Consider the following 18,344-nt stretch of genomic DNA (forward strand, 5'->3'; position numbering starts at 1 on the left):
TAGCCAGGGTTCCTGGGGCTCAGCCCCCATTCCCACCATTCCCACCATTCCCACCATTCCCACCATTCCCATCATTCCCATCATTCCCATCATTCCCATCATTCCATCCTTCCCGTTATTCCTGTTATTCCCACTCCAGGCCATGTTCTCAGCTGGGATTCCAGGCTGAGTCCTCATTATTCCCACTATTCCCGTTATTCCGTTATTCCCACCCCAGGCCATGTTCTCAGCCACCATTCCATGCTGGCCCTGCTGTCTCTGGCGTTCGAGGAGCCGCTGCTGCTGCTGGTGGATGAGGTGGGGCAGCCCCAGTGCCCCCCAGTGCCCCCAGTGTCCCCCGTGCCCCTTGGCAGCCCCCCTGCCCCTGGCCCAGTGCCCACCCCATTCCCAGGGCACTCCTTGCCCCATTCCCACCCCATTCCCAGGGCACTCCCTGCCCCATTCCCACCCCATTTCCTCCCCATTATCCCTTTCCCCACCCCACTATCCCAGAGCCCTCCCTGCCCCATTCCGCCCCATTTCCCCCCTAATTCACTTCCCCAGTGCCCCCATTATCCCTTTTCCAGCCCCATTCCCAGGCACTCCCTGCCCCATTCCCACCCCATTCCCACCCCATTCCCCCTCTTTCCAGCCCCATTTTTCTGTCCAATTACCCACCCCCATTCCCAGGGCATTCCCTGCCCCATTCCACCCCACTCCCACCCCATTCTCGCCCCATTCCCACCCTATTCCCAGCCCATTCCCAGCCTGTTTCCCATCCCCAGGTGCACCAGGGCACTCCCTGCCCCATTCCCGCCCCATTCCCCACCCCCATTCCCCCCCGTTTCCCCCCCCAGGTGCACCAGGAACGCTCCTTCTCCCCGGATCGCCCGTTCGTGTCGTTCCGCCGGGCTCTGGCTGAGGCCGGGGCCCCCGCTCTCCTCCTCCGTCCAGCTCGTCTCCTTCTACTCCCTGTCCAAGAGCGCCGCCGGAGAGTGAGGCGGAATGAATGCCGGGAATGGGATGTCCGGGATGGATCTCACCCGGGCTGAGCGCGGGCCGTTCCCGCAGGAGCGGCTTCCGCGCGGGGTTCCTGGAGCTGGTGAACATCGAGGAGGGGGTTCGGGAGCTCTTCCAGCTGGCCCAGTCCATCCCCGGCCCTGTGTGCCCGGCAGGATCCTCCTGGACCTGCTCATGGACCCACCGGACCCAGCAGATCCCATCGCGAGGGCGGTGCAGGAGGTGGGAGAGGCTGCTTGGGGCACGGCCCGGCCCAGCCCAGCCCATCCTATTTCTTATCCCACCCCATCCATCCCATCCCGTCCCATCCCGTCCCATCCCATCCTATCCTATTTCTTACCCCATCCCATCCCATCCCATCCCATCCTATCCTATTTCTTACCCCGTCCCCATCCCATCCCAGCCCCAGCCCAGCCCAGCCCATTCCATTCCATCCCATTCCATTCCATCCCATTCATTCCATTTCTATTCCATTCCATCCCATCCCATCCCATCCCATCCTATCCTATTTCTTACCCCATCCCATCCCATCCCATCCCATCCTATCCTATTTCTTACCCCATCCCATCCCATCCCATCCCACCCACCCCATCCCATCCCATCCCATCCCATTCCACCCTATCCTATTTCTTATCCCATCTCCATCCCCACCCCACCCCAATCCCAATCCCAATCTCAATCCCAATCCCAATCCCATCCCAATCCCCATCCCCACCCTGCCCCAATGCCATTATCCCAATCCTGTTATCCCATTATCCTGCAGCACTGCGGGTCCCTGTGCTGGGCACTGTCCTGGTCCCAATCCCATTATCCCAATCCCATATCCCCCCCCCCCCAAAGGACCAGCGGAAGCTGTGCCGGGTGCTGTCCTGATCCATATCCCAATGCCATTATCCCAATGCCATTATCCCAATCCCACCACCGTGTGTCCCTGTGCTGGGCGCTGTCCCATCCCAATCCCATTATCCCATATCCCACTATCCCATTATCCCATTATCCCATATCCCACCACCATGTGTCCCTGTGCTGGGCACTGTCCCATCCCATTCCCGTTATCCCATATCCCATTATCCCATTATCCCTTTATCCCATATCCCAATCCCAGCCCCGTGTGTCCCTGTGCCGGGCGCTGTCCCATTATCCCATATCCCATTATCCCAATCCCATATCCCAACCCCAGCACTGTGTGTCCCTGTGCCAGGCGCTCTCCCATCCCAATCCCATTATCCCAATCCCATATCCCCCTATCCTGCAGCATCGCGGGTCCCCGTCCCTGTCGCTGTCCCATCCCAATCCCATTATCCCAATCCCATATCCCAACCCCAGCACTGTGTGTCCCTGTGCCGGTCACTCTCCCATCCCAATCCCATTATCCCAATCCCATATCCAGCACCGTGTGTCCCCTGTGCCGGGCGCTCTCTCCATTATCCCATATCCCATATCCCATTATCCCATATCCAGCACCCTGTGTCCCTGTCCCTGTCCCATCCCAATCCATTATCCCAATCCCATATCCCATATCCAGCACCGTGTGTCCCTGTCCCGTCCCAATCCCATTATCCCATTATCCCAATCCCATATCCCAATCCCAGCACCGTGTGTCCCCTGTACTGGCCGCTCTCCCCATCCCAATCCCATTGTCCCAATCCCATATCCAGCACCGTGTGTCCCTGTGCCGGGCGCTCTCCCATTATCCCATATCCCATTATCCCATATCCCATTATCCCATATCCAGCACCGTGTGTCCCCTGTGCCGGGTGCTCTCCCATTATCCCAATCCCATTATCCCATATCCCATTATCCCATTATCCCATATCCAGCACCATGTGTCCCTGTCCCTGTCCCCTGTCCCTGTCCCTGTCCCCTGACCGTGTCCCCTGTCCCTGTCCTGTCCCTCTGTCCCTGTCCCTGTCCCTGTCCATCTGTCCCTATCCCTGTCCATCTGTCCCGTGTCCCCCCAGGCGCTGTCACTGTCCCGTGTTCGGTACCTGGCGGTCGGATGAGCTCCCGGAGGAGCTCCCGGGGGTGTTCCCGGGGGTGTCCCCGAAGGAGCTCCGGGGGTGTTCCCGGGGGAGCCACTTCGGGCTCGAGGGGGGCTCCCCACCTGGGGTACGGGGGAGATGGGGGGGGTACCCAAAATGGGGGGTCTGGTGGGGGAAATGGGGGCACCCAAAATATGGGGTATTGGGGGAAATGGGGGCACCCACATGGGGGGCACGGGGGAGATGGGGGGGTACCCAAATTGGGAGGGTCTGGGGGGAAATGGGGGCACCCAAAATGGGCAGCACGGGGGAGATGGGAGCACCCAAAGTGTGGGGTGTGGGGGGAAATGGGGGCACCCACATGGGGACACGAGGGAGATGGGGGGCACCCAAAATGTGGGGTGTGGGGAGGGGGAATGGGGGCACCCAAAATATGGGGTATGGGGGAAATGGGGGCACCCACAGGGGGGCACGGGGGAGATGGGGGGGGGCAAAATGTGGGGGGTGGGGGGAAATGGGGGCACCCAAATTGTGGGGTATTGAGGGAAATGGGGGCACCCACATGGCGGCACGGGGGGCCACCCAAAATGTGGGGTGTGGGGGAGATGGGGGAGTACCCAAAATGTGGGGTGTGGGAGGAAATGGGGGCACCCAAATGTGGGGTATTGGGGGACATGGGGGAGCACCCAAAATATGGGGTGTGGGGGGAAATGGGGGCACCCAAATGGGGGCACGGAGGGCACCCAAATGGGGGGTATCAGGGGGACATGGAGGGCACCCACCTGGGGTATGGGGGGGCACCCAAAATATGGGGTATGGAGGATATGGGGGGCACCCAAAATATGGGGTACTGAGGGAAATGGGAGGCACCCAAATGGCGGGTGTAGGGGATATGGGGGCACCCAAAATGTGGGGGACATGGGGGGCACCCAAAATGTGGGATCTGGGGGAGATGGAGGCACCCAAAATGTGGGACTTTGGGGTCCTCTTTGGGAGCTGGGGTTGGGATTTTGGAGTCCCAGTGTGGTGGGGGGGGTGTTGAGATTTGAGGGGTGGGAATCTGGGGTCCCATCAGGGTGTTGGGTGTTACAGGGTGGGATTTTGGGGTCTTGTTGGGGTGGGGGGTGTTGGGTGTTACAGGGTGGGATTTTGGGGTCCCATCAGGGTGTTGGAGTTGGGTGTTGGGATTTTGGGGTCGGGGGTGGGATTTTGGGGTCCCGTTGGGGTGGGGGGTGTTGGGTGTTAAGGGGTGGGATTTTGGGGTCAGGGGCTGGGATTTTGAGGTCCCATCAGGGTGTTGGGTGTTACGGGGTGGGATTTTGGGGTCTCATCAGGTTTTGAGTGTTAGAGGGTGGGATTTTGGGGTTGGGTGGGTTTGGGATTTTGGGGTCCTGTTGGGGTCGGGCGTGTTAGGGGGTGGGATTTTGGGGTTGGGAGCTGGGATTTTGGGGTCCCATCAGGGTGTTGGGCTTGGGATTTTGGGGTTGGGGGCTGGGATTTTGGGGTCCTGTTGGAGTGGGGGGTGTTGGGTGTTAGGAGGTAGGATTTGGGGGCTGGGATTTTGGGGTCCCCTAAGGTGTTGGGGTCAGGGGGTGTTATTTTGGGGTCCCCTCAGGGGTTGGGGTCAGGGGGTGTTATTTTGGGGTGCCCTCAGGTGTTGGGGTCAGGGGGTGTTATTTTGGGGTCCTCTCAGGTGTTGGGGTCAGGGAGTGTTATTTTGGGGTCCCCTCAGGTGTTGGGGTCAGGGGGTGTCGCCTCCTGGGCTCCGCTGCCACCCCAATTTGGGGCTCTTTGGGGTGGGGGGTGGGCTCCAATTTGAGGGGTTCCCATTGCCCAGTGGAGCCCCCCCGGCCGGTGGGGTGGGATTTGGGGTGGGATTTGGGGGGGATTTGGGGTGGATTTGGGGCCGGAAGGATCCACGTGCCCCCTGGTGCCCCCCCCCCAGCCGGTGGGGTGGGATTGGGGGGGATTTGGGTGGGATTTGGGGTGGATTTGGGGGGATTTGGGGCTGGAAGGACCCAGGTGCCCCCCCGGTGCCCTCCAGGCTGTCGCTGCTGCTGCCGCCGCAGACGCTGGAGAGGGTCCTGCTGCTCCTCACCCGCTGCCAAAGCCCATCCCAGCCGGAATGATCCCAAGGGACAGGAGCCCCCGGGCTGGGGAGGGACTGGGGGGATCCAGGGAGGGATTGGGGGGAGCCAGGGAGGGATTGGGGGGAGCCAGGGATGGATTTGGGGGATCCAGGGAGGGACTGGGGGGATCCAGGGATGGATTTGTGGGATCAATGGATGGATTGTGGGATCCAGGGATGGATTAATGGGATCCACAGATGGATTCATGAGATCAATGGATGGATTTGTGGGATCCAGGGATAGACTCATGAGATCCAGGGATGGACTGTGAGATCCCATGGATGGATTCATGGGATCAGTGGATGGATCCATGGGATCCAGGGATGGATTGTGAGATCCAGGGTTGGATTCGTGGGATCAGTGGATGGATTGTGGGATCCAGGGTTGAATTGTGGGATCCAGGGATGGATTCATGGGATCCAAGGGTGGATTCATGGGATCAGTGGATGGACTGTGGGATCCAGGGACGGACTGTGAGATCCCATGGATGGATTCATGGGATCAGTGGATGGATTGTGGGATCCAGGGTTGGATTCATGAGATCCAGAGATGGATTGTGGGATCCAGGGATGGATTGTGGGATCCAGGAACAGATTCATGAGATCCACAGATGGATCCATGGGATCCAGGAACAGATTCATGAGATCCACAGATGGATCCATGGGATCCAGGGATGGATTGTGGGATCCAGGGACGGCTTTGTGGGATCAGTGGATGGACTGTGGGATCCAGGGATGGCTTTGTGGGATCCATGGATGGATTCATGGGATCCAGGGATGGATTGTGGGATCCAGGGCTGGCTTTGCGGGATCCAGGGATGGACTGTGACACCTATCAGATCCCGTTCCCGGCAGACTCCGTTTATTAATTTACAAAATCCCGATAAAACGCCCCTGGAAAAAGGCTCCCGGGGGAGGGTGTGGGAAGGACATTCCCGGGAATGCCCCTCACCTGGCAGCATCCAGGATCTCCTGGGTGGCCAGGCGGGCGATCCAGTGGAAATCCAGGGGGAGGTGCCTCCTCCAGAAGCGCCGATCCCGCCCGTAGATCTGTGCCGGGAAGCGGGGGCTGCCTGCGGAAAACCGTGAATGGCAGCGGGGGGAAGAGGGGCAGGAAGGGATCCCAGATCCCCAAATCCCATCCCATCAGTCCTTACTGATCCCGTGGAATATCCTGGCGATGGCTCTCCCGGAGAACTTCTCGTCGGGGCGGACGGACAGGAAGCATCGGATGTCAGAGCGGACCCAGCTCTCCCAGTCCCGCAGATCCTGAGGGCAGGGAAGAGATCAGACCTGCTCCCATCCCATCACATCCCATCCCAAATCCAGGGGGAGATCACAGCCCTGCTCCCATCCGATCCCATCCCAAATCCATGGGGAGGGCACAGTCCTCATCCCGAATCCATGGGGAGCTCAGCCCTCATCCCATCCCATCCCATCCCAAATCCATGGGGAGGTCATATCCCCCCTCCCAAATCCCTGGGGAGATCATATCCCTCATCCCAAATCCATGGGGAGCTCACATCCCTCATCCCAAATCCATGGGAGATCATAGCTCGCCTCCCAAATCCATGGGCAGCTCACAGCCCTCCTCCTCCTCCTCATCCCAAATCTATGGGGAGGTCATATCCCACCTCCTAAATCCATGGGGAGCTCATATGGCTCCTCCTTCTCCTCCCTCCTCTTCCTCATCCCAAACCCATGGGGAACTCACATTCTTCATCCCAAATCCAAAGGAGATCATATCCCTGCTCTTCCTCATCCCAAATCCATGTGGAGCTCACAGCCCTCATCCCAAATCCATGGGAAGCTCACATCCTTCCTCCTCCTCATCTCAAATCCATCTGAAGCTCAAATGGCTCCTCCTCCTCCTCCCTCCTCTTTCTTATCCCAAATCCATGGGAATTCACATCCCTCATCCCAAATCCATGGGGAGCTCACATCCCTCATCCCAAATCCATGGGGAGCTCACATCCCTCATCCCAAATCCATGGGGAGCTCACATCCCTCATCCCGAATCTATGGGGAGCTCACATCCCTCCTCCTCCTCATCCCAAATCTATGGGGAGCTCACATCCCTCCTCCTCATCCCAAATCCTCACCCTCATCCAACCCCAGGCATTCCCAACCTGGGATCATCTCCCAGGAAAACCGGGATGTACCTGAGCCCTTCCCAGCTCCTCCTCCTCCTCCTCCTCCTGCTCCTCCTCCTCCTCCTGGGATCCGAGTCCATCCTGCTCGAAGTATTCCCGGATCAGATCCTTGAGCCTGGAGCTCCTCCTCTCCTCCTCCTCCTCCTGCAGAGGGTTGGGATCCAAGCTCTGGAATGCCACGCTGAACCCACCCCATCACCTTCCCACCCTTTCCCAGCATTCCAGGGAAATCAGGGCAGGAAAACAGGGACATAGGGGTGGTTTTCCTCACCTCTGGAATGCCACGCTGATCCCACCCCATCAACTTCCCGCCCTTTCCCAGCATTCCAGAGAAAACAGGGGCAGGAAAACCCGGGAAGGGGTGGTTTTCCTCACCTCTGGAATGCCCGGAAACAGGCCCGGAGCTGGCGCAGGGCGGCCTTTTCCCGGGATTTCACGCGCTGGAGCAGGAATTGGCAGACAGAGTCGAGCTCCCCCTCGCTCAGGTCTCCATAGGCGCGGAAGTGGAAGGACAATTCCCCAAATTCCACCCGGATCCTGCTTGGCCCCGCGCGCCCTGGGGAGGAACCAGGCATGTATCCCGATCCCGATCCTGATCCCGAGGCATGACGGGACCTCTCTGGAGGTGTGGATCTGGGTGGGATCCCCCCTGACCCTCAATCCCAATTCCAATCCTGATCCCAACCCCAACCCCACTCCCAACCCCAATTCCAAACCCAACCCCAATCCCAATCCAGATCCCAATCCCGATTCAAATCCCAATCCCAAGGGATTCCAATCCCAACCCCAATCATGCGGAATCCCAATCCCAACCCCAATCCTGATCCCAATCCCAACTCCAACCCCAATCCCCATCCCAATCCTAACCTCAATCCTGATTGCAATCCCAGTCTTAATCCCCATCTCAATCCCAATTCCAATCCCAATTCTGATCCCAATCCCCCAACCCTAATCCCAACCCCAATCCCAATCCAGAGGGATTCCAATCTTGATCCCAATACCAATTCCAATCCCAATCCTGAGGGATTCCAATCCCAATCCCTATCCCAACCCAATACCAATCCAGATCCCAATCCCAATCTCAATCCCAACCCCAATCCCAGTCCCAATCCCAATCTCAAACCTGATCCCAATCCAAGGCATTTTGATTCCAATCCCCATCCCAGTCCCAATCCTGAGGGATTCCAGTCGCAATCCCAATCCCAACTCCAATCCCAACCAGATCGCAATCCCAATCCCAAGGGATTCCCGTCCCAATCCCGATTCCAATCCCAATCCCAATAGATTCTGATTCCAATCTCAATCCTGAGGGATTCCAATCCCAATCCCAACCCTGAGGGATTCCAATCCCAATCCCAACCCCAATCCTTAGGGATTCCAACCCTAATCCCAACCCTAGTCCTAATCCCAACCAGATCTCAATCCCAATCCCGAGGGATCCCAATCCCAATCGATTCCGATTCAAATTCAAATCCCAATCCCGAGGCATCCCAATCCCAATCCCGAGGGATTCCAATCCCAACCCCGATCATGAGGCATTCCAACCCCAATCCCAATCCCAACTTCAACCCCAACCCCAACCCCAATCCCAATCCCAATCCTTAGGGATTCCAACCCCGATCCCGCTCCCTCTCCCACTGTTACCGTTCCATATCCGCGTCTCCCCCTGGAGCCTCCGGAGTTCCCGTTTCACCAGCGCCGATTCCCAGCCCATGGAATCGCTGAGCTCCACCATGTCGAATTCCAAGGATCCGGAATTCCGGTGGTCCCGCCTCGCCAGCTGCTCCTGCGCCAGGAAAACGGCCACGGGAGAGCAACTGAGGGGAAAAACCCCAAAATTGGGAAAAACCCCACCGGGAATCGGGTTTTCCTGGGAATTCCCAGGTTAAAAAATCCAGGAAAAATCCCATTGGAGCTGGGGGGAATCAGGTTTTCCTGGGAATTCCCGGGTAAAAAAATGCAGGAAAAATCCCATTGAAGCTGGGGGGGAATCGGGTTTTCCCGGGAATTCCGGGGTTAAAAAATCCAGGAAAAATCCCATTGGAGCTGGGGGGGAATCGGGTTTTCCTGGGAATTCCCAGGTTAAAAAATCCAGGAAAAATCGGGTTTTCCTGGGAATTCCTGGGTTAAAAAATCCAGAAAAAATCCCACCAAAGCTGAGGGGGAATCGGGTTTTCCCGGGAATTCCAGGGTAAAAAATCCAGGAAAAATCGGGTTTTCCTGGGAATTCCCAGGTAAAAAAAATGCAGGAAAAATCCCATTGGAGCTGGGGGGAATGGGGTTTTCCCGGGAATTCCTGGTTTTTCCCACCTCCGAGCCGCCTCCCGGAGCTGCCGGGCGCCTCCGGAGCAGCAGATCCGGCACTGGGAATGGGTGGGAAGCAGCAGCTCCAGCCAGTGCCGGGGGTGCAGCTCCAGGTAGCACAGGAGGGTCTCGATCCCTGCAGGAAGAGAGATCCAAGGAATTCCAATCCCAAAAAATCCCGTCGGGAATCCAGGAATTTCACACACCCCCCCGGAGCCAGGGTGGGATCTGTAGGGGATTCCCCCCCCCCTCAATCCCGATCCCGAGGGATTCCAATCTTGATCCCAATCCCAATTCCAATCCTGAGGGATTCCAATCCCAATCCCAATCCTGAGGGATTCCAATCGCGATCCCAACCCCAATCCCAACCCCAATCCCAATCAGATTGCTATCCCAATCCCGAGGGATTCCCGTCCCAATCCCAATCCCGATTCCAATCCCAATCCCAATAGATTCTGATTCCAATCCCAATCCCAATCCTGAGGGATTCCAATCCCAATCCCAACCCTGAGGGATCCCAATCCCAACCCCAATCCTTAGGGATTCCAACCCCAATCCCAACCCTAGTCCCAATCCCAACCAGATCTCAATCCCAATCCCAATCGATTCCGATTCAAATTCAAATCCCAATCCCGAGGCATCCCAATCCTGAGGGATTCCAACCCCAACCCCGATCATGAGGCATTCCAACCCCTGTACATTGTACAGGCCTATAAAACAACAACAATCTATGAAATGCATTTACAGAACAACAATAAAGCAACAACATATAAACCATATATGGAATGTATTTACATGAGTAGAATCTTTAGAAAAGCAAAAATCAGCAACACTCTATAAACCTTATTTAGAGACCAACAACAAAAGAGCAGCACATCAAATGTATGCACAGGAGATTCATATCCCTGTCCAATCTGCCTGCCAGTCTGGAAGAAAAGCCAGGACAGAGCCTGGCTGGGGATGGGAGCTGGATCTGGCAGGATGCTGCGGGGTCTGTGGGGCTGGGAGGGATCTGTGGGGCTGGGGGTATCTGTGGAGCTTTTTTAGTTTACAGCTAGGTATTTATCTTTGTTTAAGAAATGGATGCTTTTCCCTGGCATAATTGATACAGAAACAAACTCTATCCCAAGCAAATTATCAAAAGACATTAATAAGGTATTGTGCATAAAAGGTGGAAAATAACCCTTGGAGTAATCTGAAGCTGGACACTGATGTGGGCTATTCCAAACACAACGTCTGGCACGCAAGGTAGACAAAATAGAAAAGCTGACAAGGTCCAGCAAGAGCTGGTGAGCCATGGACTACTTGCTGCCTAGGTGTGAAGAGCAATAAAAGCCTCCAGACAGGGGGAGTTGATTTCACATGAGCTGTCATTGACAGAAGGGGGAACTTTTTCAGTCAGAACAACAGGTCACCAGAAACAAAGAGTTGTTTTTTCTACAAAGTGGAAGGAAAATAAAGGAAAGAGTGAGGCTGCAGCTCTACACAATCATCATGAGATGGACTAGAACTAAAACTGAGGCAAAGGACTTCAATAAGTGCAGCATTGTTCACACTTATAGTTGTGTCCTGGTTCCAGGGACTAGGACCAGTTTATCACAATGTGGGTATAACCCAAACTGTGCATCCTTTGAAACCTGCCCAGTGTGTGACAGGAATTCCTGTCACAGGAACCACCCCAAGCAGTGCAGGAGGAGCCTCCCAAGCAGCAGTTGCAGGGCAGAGAGACCCGACCTGAGCTGCCTTTGGTGCCCAGGAACTCCCCCCACACAGCCCCTCTCCTGCCCCGGGGGACCACCAGAACAGGGGCAGCCCAAAGGACTGGACTGGAGGAATTCAACAGACATTTTGGGGCCATTTTATGGACATTTTGCAGGGGTGGTGCAAAGACTAAGGGAAGGAGACCTGTGTGTTATAGCAAAGAATGGGAAGGGGGTGGTGGGGGGTGAAGTTGTATTGAGTCGTGTGGGGCCTGGGCATGATGGGACTGGTGTGGAATAAGGGCTGGAATGTGCTGGTTTGGGCCGGGGTGGAGTTAATTTTCTTTGCAGGGGCTGGTGTGGGGCTGTGGTTGGGCTTGTGCTGAGCACAGGCTTGAGAACACAGAGGTGGTTTTCTTAGTGCTGAGCTTACCCAGAGCCAAGGCCTTTCCTGCCCCTGGCACAGACACACTGGGGAGGGGCTGGGGGTGTGTGGGAGGTTGGGAGGGGACACAGCCGGGACAGGTTTGGAGTGATGGAGATTGTTTTCCCAAGCCACCATTCCATGGGATAGGGCCCTGCTCTCCTGGAGGTGCTGAACACCTGCCCAACTGTGGGAAGCAGGGAACGAATCCCCTGTTTTGTTTTGCTTCTGCGTGCAGCTTTTGCTTGTCCTTATTAAAGTATCTTTATCTCAACACACGAGTTTTCCAGCTTTTCCCCTCCCAGTTCTCTCCACTGTCCTGCTGGTGAGGGAGTGAGGAGTGACAGGCAGGGGCTTGGGGGCTGCATGGGGTGAAACCACAACAGCCTTTGTTGGTGTCCAGGGTGGGGATGGGAGTGTTAGAGATACTGACAGATGTATCTGGGATGTGCTGCTGAAATTTGCAGCTGCTGGTGCTGCCTGGGGCTCCTGGCTGTGTGTCAGAGTCTGGGGCTCCTTGGTGGCTGGAACTCCATGTGAACTTGAGCTGAAGGGCCTGTGACCTGTGGGGGAGTCCAGGGTGGAGCAGAGACCCACCTGCAACCTGGGGAGGAGCCCACACTGGAGCAGATTTGCTGGCAGGACTTGTGACCCCTATTATCAACATAAGACTCCAATCTTTCAGTTTAAGGCCATTGCCCCATGTTCTGCCAATACAGGCCTTCGTAAAACGTATCCCTGTGATTTCCTTAGACTGTGAGCACCATGTGTTCATCTGCAAACACCGTGGAGAGTACCCAGGGATCTCCCAAGAAAAGATTTGGAGGCCTCAAGCCCATGACCACTCTGTAGGGACTGGGCTACTGGGCTACTGACCATGTAGCTCTGGGCTCCATGGTGTGGAGACTGAGGACAGTGCAGGGGTAGCCAGAGAGGGTTGAAGGGTGGTTTCAGGAATGAAGGATCTTTTTGTCATAGCAGGAAGCAGTATGAGAAATAAAGAAACAATGCCAAGTTCTGCTGGAGAGATCCAGACTGGAAACAAAGAGAACGGAGTTTCACCCTGAGGGCAATGGTGTGCTGTAACACATCACCCAGAAAGAGTCTGGATGAGCCCAAGGCTTTGTGTGTGCAGGAAGAGCCAGGGAGGACGCAGAGATGTCAGTGCAGGAAGGTGCCAGCCAGGTGGGGCAGCCGGGGGGATGACGACAGCCTGCAGGGAAAGGGGCAGGGCATGGACACCGTAGGACAGCCTGGGCTGGAGAGGAGACAGGGATGGGGAGAAGCTGAAAGGCCCTGACAGAGCCACCTTCTGCAGGCCTTTGGCCATGGCTGCTGTCTGTGCCCCTGATGCCAGGAGGAGGGGAGTGGCCCTTGCAGCCCTGGAGCCTCATGGCCTCCTTGTCCCTGCTCAGCAGCCTGGCAGGTGCCACCCCATGGTCCTGCCCTTGGCATTGCACATCCCAAATCCCAGTGCCCCAGGAAGAGCCCAGAGGAATGAGGCAGGGAGACAATCTGCCTATAAAGGAAGCTCAGGGCTTCGCCCGTTAGATTAAGGAAAAAGCATCAGAGCCACCTTTCCCTTGCTTGTCCATCCTTGTCATCACTGTCTGCAGTTTTCTGCTCTAACTGGAACCTGGGGAGAAGTTCTCAGTTGTGTCCCTCAGTGAGACTCATTAGCACTACAAGAAACTTTAGTGTTTCAATCTCACTTTGACTTCTTGAGAAGTTGTTTGAATTTACTCTCAGGGACTGAGTCTCGGGAGTCTCATGTAAACAACATCAATCCCCCCGAGGGTCATGAAATGCCTGGGGCTGTTGCTGTGCTGCTGAGCTGGGCTGGGCTCCTGGCACACAGGGAGCTCCTGCAAACAAGAAGAGCTTCAAAGAGACAGCTCTGCTGGTGAGCAGCTCCTCTGCACAGCCCAGCAGGGCTGAGGGCACTGCCAGGGCAGCTCAGGGACACCAGCAGGGCACAGACAGAGCTTCAAGGGGCTCAGCACTGGCAGGAGGGCTGAGAGCTCCCTGCAGGAGGAATCTTGGCAGGGCTGCACATGGTGAGTCTGTGGCTGCAGGGCAGTGCAGGGGCAGCTCCTGGAGGCATCTCCTAAAGCTGGCCCAGCCCCAGCTGATGGGATGGGTGAACAGGAGGCTGTTTTGGGGCACCTTGGAAGAGCTGTGAAGCCGGGGGTGCAGCCAGGGGTGCCCAGGGCTGTGGGGCAGAGCAGGGTCCTGCAGCTCAGGGTGCTGTGCTGGGCAGGGACTCTGCTGCCTGCCAGGGGCAGCTCTCAGCCGGCCCGGGGAGCTGCTCCCAGGGTTGGGGCAGAAGGGCTGTGGGCAAGGACAGTGACTTGGATGGCTGAGTCCTTGGCAGCACATGGCCAGAGCTCCTGCTCCTCACAGCACCCTCAGAGAGCACAAACCAGAGAAAGGAAATGCCTTGACTTGGAGGGGACTTCCCTGAAAACTGCCCTGGCTTTGCCAAGAGGGGGCTGTCTTAATTGTTCCCTGTGCTTTCCTTTTCTGAACAGACCCTGTCCTAAGGAACAGCAAATGCCCAACAGCAGCTCCCTCACCCACTTCCTCCTCCTGGCATTCGCAGACAGGCGGGAGCTGCAGCTCCTGCACTTCTGGCTCTTCCTGGCCATCTCCCTGGCTGCCCTCCTGGCCAACGGCCTCATCCTCAGCGCCGTAGCCTGTGACCACCACCTGCACACCCCCATGGGCTTCTTCCTGCTCAACCTCTCCCTCACAGACCTGGGCTACATCTGCACCACTGTCCCCAAAGCCATGGATACCTCCCTCCATAACACCACAACCATCTCCTACATGGGATGTGCTGCACAGCTCTTTTTCTTTGCCTTCTTCATCTCAGCAGAGTATTTCCTCCTCACCATCATGTGCTACGACCGCTACGTTGCCATCTGCAAACCCCTGCACTACGGGACCCTCCTGGGCAGCAGAGCTTGTGCCCACATGGCAGCAGCTGCCTGGGCCACTGGGTTTCTCAATTCTCTGCTGCACACAGTCAGTACATTTTCCCTGCCCCTGTGCCAGGGCAATGCCCTGGGCCAGTTCTTCTGTGAAATCCCTGCCATCCTCAAGCTCTCCTGCTCACACTCAGGCTACCTCAGGGAACTTGGGCTCATTGTGGTTAGTGCCTATTTAGTGTTCTGTTGTTCCATTTTCATTGTTTTCTCCTATGTGCAGATCTTCAGGGCTGTGCTGAGGATCCCCTCTCAGCAGGGACGGCACAAAGCCTTTTCCACGTGCCTCCCTCACCTGGCCGTGGTCTCCCTGTTCCTCAGCACTGGTATGTTCGCCTACCTGAAGCCCCCCTCGTCCTCATCCCCATCCCTGGATCTGGCACTATCAGTTCTGTACTCAGTGGTTCCTCCAGCACTGAACCCCTTCATCTACAGCCTGAGGAACCAGGAGCTCAAGGATGCCCTGAGAAAAATGATGACTGGATGCTTTTCGGGTGCAATAAAGTGCCTGGTTTCCGGTGTGTAGCATTCAGAATGGGACTCCTTAATGGCCCAGCCTTCCTGCTGTGGTTTTTTGTGAAGGTCATCAAGTTCTTCTTGCAAAAATTTCCTGTGCAATTAAATATTCTTAGGCACTCCATTTCTAATTTTATGTCCACTTTTTGATTTTGACACAGAGACTGTATAAATGATCAGTTGTGCTCTCTGAGTATCTAAACAAAATAAAGGACCCTGCAGTGCCTTCTTTGTCCAAGACCCTTCTTCTCAGATGTTCCCAAAGGACAGCACACTGCAGGACAGGGTGTATTTGCAAACGGGAAGGGGACAATAATTCCAGCCCAGCAGCACTGCCAGGGAGCAGCAGTGCTTGGTCTTCCCAGAGCTGCTCTCTTGCCACTCCACACTGTCCTCCTGAGCCCCTTTCTCGCTGTAAGGCCTGAGTGCTCTCTGAGCACAGTCCTGGGGGCTGGAAGCCTTTGGAGCACAGGCAGGGACAGGCCCTGAGAATTTGTGAAGCAGAGCTGGGCTCCCTTCCAGCATCTCCAGGATGCTGTGGGATCTTCTGAGGCCACTGCATGGACTGGGTCACTTCTTGTGTGACCTTGCTCCAGGGCTGGAACTCTCCTGCAGTGTCACCATGACACTCCTGCTCTCTGCTTTCCAGGTTTCATTTTTAGATCCAGTCTTCCCCTCCTGTTCACAGGGACATCCTGGGAGTGCTTCAGAGCTGCCATCCTGGGGCAGCTCCTGCCCAGCATGGGCAGGCACAAGGTCTCTCCAGCTGCTCCTCTCCCCTCCCCAGTGCCACTGTTTTCTGCAGCCTCCTCCTCCTTGCCCAGCACAGCCCTCCTGGCACAGTTGGACACAGCCCTTGTTCTACCCCCTCCTCAGGTACCTGCCCAACCCCCTCAGCTCCAGCCTGAGGGCCAGAAACCTTCAGGGCAGGGAGGCACCGGGGAAAATGCTGAGGAAACCTTTCAGCTGCACTCAAATCCAATTGGAGGGGTTGGTCTCCAGGAAGAAATCCCTTCTCATTCTCCAGAGCCACCAGGACAACCTGTCTTGTGTCCTGGGAACTAAACTGGAACTGTGGGATATCGCAAAAGTTTTGGTGTCAGGGATATTGAGAAGGCTGGGCAGTGTCACTGGGAGACCTCTCCCAAACCCTTGGAAAGGCCAGAGCCATCCCAGAGCTTCCTGGGGCCTTGGCAAAGGCAGACATGGAACCAGTCTGCAAACAGGGCAGTAAGGAGGGTTGGGAGACTTCCAGACTGCTCAAGCTGGGAAGGGAAGGGGATATGGCAAGTCCTCCTGCAGCCATTGCCAGGCATGGGAAGGACAAGGCAGGGATTGCAGAATCTCATTGAGAGAGAAAAGAAGAGGATGTTGTGTGCCCAGACTTTATCAAGGCCCTTGACATGGTCTCCTCTGGTCTCTTAGAGCCAGATTGGTGACCTGGACTGAAGAAGTGGAAGATGTAGTGGGTGGGAAGTTGGCTGAATGAAGAGGGTCAAATAAAATCCATGGTACAAAGTCCTCTTGGCAGCAACTTCCTGATGAAATCCCTCAGTGACCAGCCCTTGAACACCACTATAGAATATCGTTATTATCTCTCTGTACAATGGGACAAAATGCATTTTCCAGTACTTTGTGAATGATTCCAAATTTCAAGGAGCCCTTGAGCAACCTTTCCTGGTTTAAAGACACACACAGTGTGTCACCCCCCTGGACTCAGCCCTGGGGTCATCACATCTGGACTGGTCTGTCTGTCTGTGAGGTTCCCCATTCTGGAGGAATGAGGAAGAACTGGAGAGGGTCTAGGGGAGATCTGACAGGATGGAGCTTTTCTCCATATTGGAAATAGAATGAAATCACAACAAAGAGCAGCATTGAACGTTCAGACTGAAGGTGAGGAAAATGAAATATCACTCAATAGGGACCCCTGTGGTGCAAGAGGTGACCCAGAGGGAGTCAGGATCAGCCCATGGCTTTGTGTTCCAGGGAACAGCCAGAGCTGGTGCAGAGACATCAGGGAGGGTCTGGAAATGCTGCTGGGAGGGGGGTGGGAAAGCAGGAGGGGTGTGTGCAGCCTGCAAGGCCAGAGCAGCAGCAGGGCCAGGGCAGGACAGCCTGCAGGAGAGATGGCCAAGGGCTCTGGCAGGGCTGCAAGGCCCAAAGGCACCCAGGCCTTTGTCCCCTTGCCTCTGGCAGCTGCCTCTGCCACTCAGGCCACCACAAGCAACTTGCCTGGCAGGTTCTGCCCTTGGTTTCTGCCTCGCCCCTCCCTCAGGAGCCTGGCAGGGGTTGCCCAGTTTTGGGCCTTGGTTGTTCCTCCCCCTCCCATCCCAGTGCCCCCCAAACAGCCCTGAGCCAGCCGGGAGGGGCAGGATCTGCTGGGCCAGGGCCTGGGGCTCAGGCCTTGGCCTTTGTGCTCCACAAAACCAAGGCAGGCTTTGCTCAGCATTGCAGGGGCCTGCCCAGAGCCTTTGTCTGCCTGCACTCCTGGCCTCCAAGGAGCTGCTCCAAGGAGTCCCTGGGGAGGCTTTGGCAGTGCCTGCCCTCAGTGGGGCCCAGCAATGCTTCAAGGCACTTGGACTTTGGCTTCTGACTTCTTCAGCAGCTGCTTCAGTCTTCTCTCAGCACCTCAGCATCATGGGCTGGGCTGCAAACACACTGTGGGGCTCATTAAATTCCAGAAATCCCTCAGGATCTCTTTGTCTTCCTTTAATTGTCTTCAAGGCAATTTCAAAACAAGTCTTCAAAGTTTGTACTTTTTTTTTTAATTTAAGGATGGACATTTTTTAGTTCAGAGAAGAGGTGATAGAGGTGTTCTCCAAGTGATCTTGATGCTGAGTGTCTCCTCAGGAGATCCACACTGACCCCGGATGATCAGCCTTGCTCCTCACCCCCCAACCTCACCAGTTCTGACATGGCCCATCTTGGACTGACAGCTGATGCAACTCCAAACACACTGTGGGACCCATTAAAACATTGAAAAACAAATTATTTTTCTTTCTTTAATTGTCTGCAAGATGTCAACAACAAATTGGAGTTGTTTTGTAGTTTAGCTAAGGAGAAAGATTTTAAAGTGGAAGTCACGAAAAAAAAATATATTTTTATGAAAGGGAATGATTTACACAGAGCCTTGGGTTGCAAGAAGGTCAGG

The 18,344-nt window shown here is 55.8% G+C and overlaps 1 protein-coding gene and 3 long non-coding RNA genes across 4 annotated transcripts; 3 read left to right on the plus strand and 1 right to left on the minus strand.

Moving 5' to 3' along the window:
• Positions 1 to 217: 217 nt before the first annotated feature.
• LOC135405681 (uncharacterized) lies at positions 218 to 1,128 on the plus strand. Its single transcript, XR_010425938.1, has 3 exons — positions 218 to 297; positions 837 to 974; positions 1,051 to 1,128. It is a non-coding gene; the product is annotated as an uncharacterized LOC135405681 (long non-coding RNA).
• A 4,866-nt stretch (positions 1,129 to 5,994) lies between these two features.
• LOC135405678 (uncharacterized) lies at positions 5,995 to 7,790 on the minus strand. Its single transcript, XR_010425936.1, has 3 exons — positions 7,272 to 7,790; positions 6,267 to 6,378; positions 5,995 to 6,182 (listed from the first exon to the last, which is right to left on the minus strand). It is a non-coding gene; the product is annotated as an uncharacterized LOC135405678 (long non-coding RNA).
• Positions 7,711 to 10,343, plus strand: LOC135405727 (uncharacterized). The gene is made up of 2 exons (XR_010425984.1): positions 7,711 to 7,887; positions 8,935 to 10,343. It is a non-coding gene; the product is annotated as an uncharacterized LOC135405727 (long non-coding RNA).
• Positions 10,344 to 12,455: 2,112 nt separating this feature from the next.
• On the plus strand, positions 12,456 to 17,800 carry LOC135404949 (olfactory receptor 5V1-like). Its single transcript, XM_064639676.1, has 3 exons — positions 12,456 to 12,538; positions 14,507 to 15,144; positions 17,707 to 17,800. The coding sequence occupies exons 1-3, from the start codon at positions 12,456 to 12,458 to the stop codon at positions 17,784 to 17,786; spliced, it is 801 nt and encodes a 266-aa protein (XP_064495746.1). The 3' UTR covers positions 17,787 to 17,800.
• The last annotated feature ends 544 nt before the right edge of the window (positions 17,801 to 18,344 follow it).

Source organism: Pseudopipra pipra, chromosome W (assembly GCF_036250125.1).
Source record: "Pseudopipra pipra isolate bDixPip1 chromosome W, bDixPip1.hap1, whole genome shotgun sequence".
NCBI lineage: Eukaryota > Metazoa > Chordata > Aves > Passeriformes > Pipridae > Pseudopipra > Pseudopipra pipra.

Coding starts and splice junctions, on each gene's coding strand:
- LOC135404949 (XM_064639676.1), top strand. CDS start 12,456: ATGTGTTCATCTGCAAACACCGTGGAGAGTACCCAGGGATCTCCCAAG. Junction 12,539..14,506: donor CTCAAGCCCATGACCACTCT/GTAGGGACTGGG, acceptor CCATAACACCAC/AACCATCTCCTACATGGGAT. Junction 15,145..17,706: donor GGAGCTCAAGGATGCCCTGA/GAAAAATGATGA, acceptor GCTGCTCCAAGG/AGTCCCTGGGGAGGCTTTGG.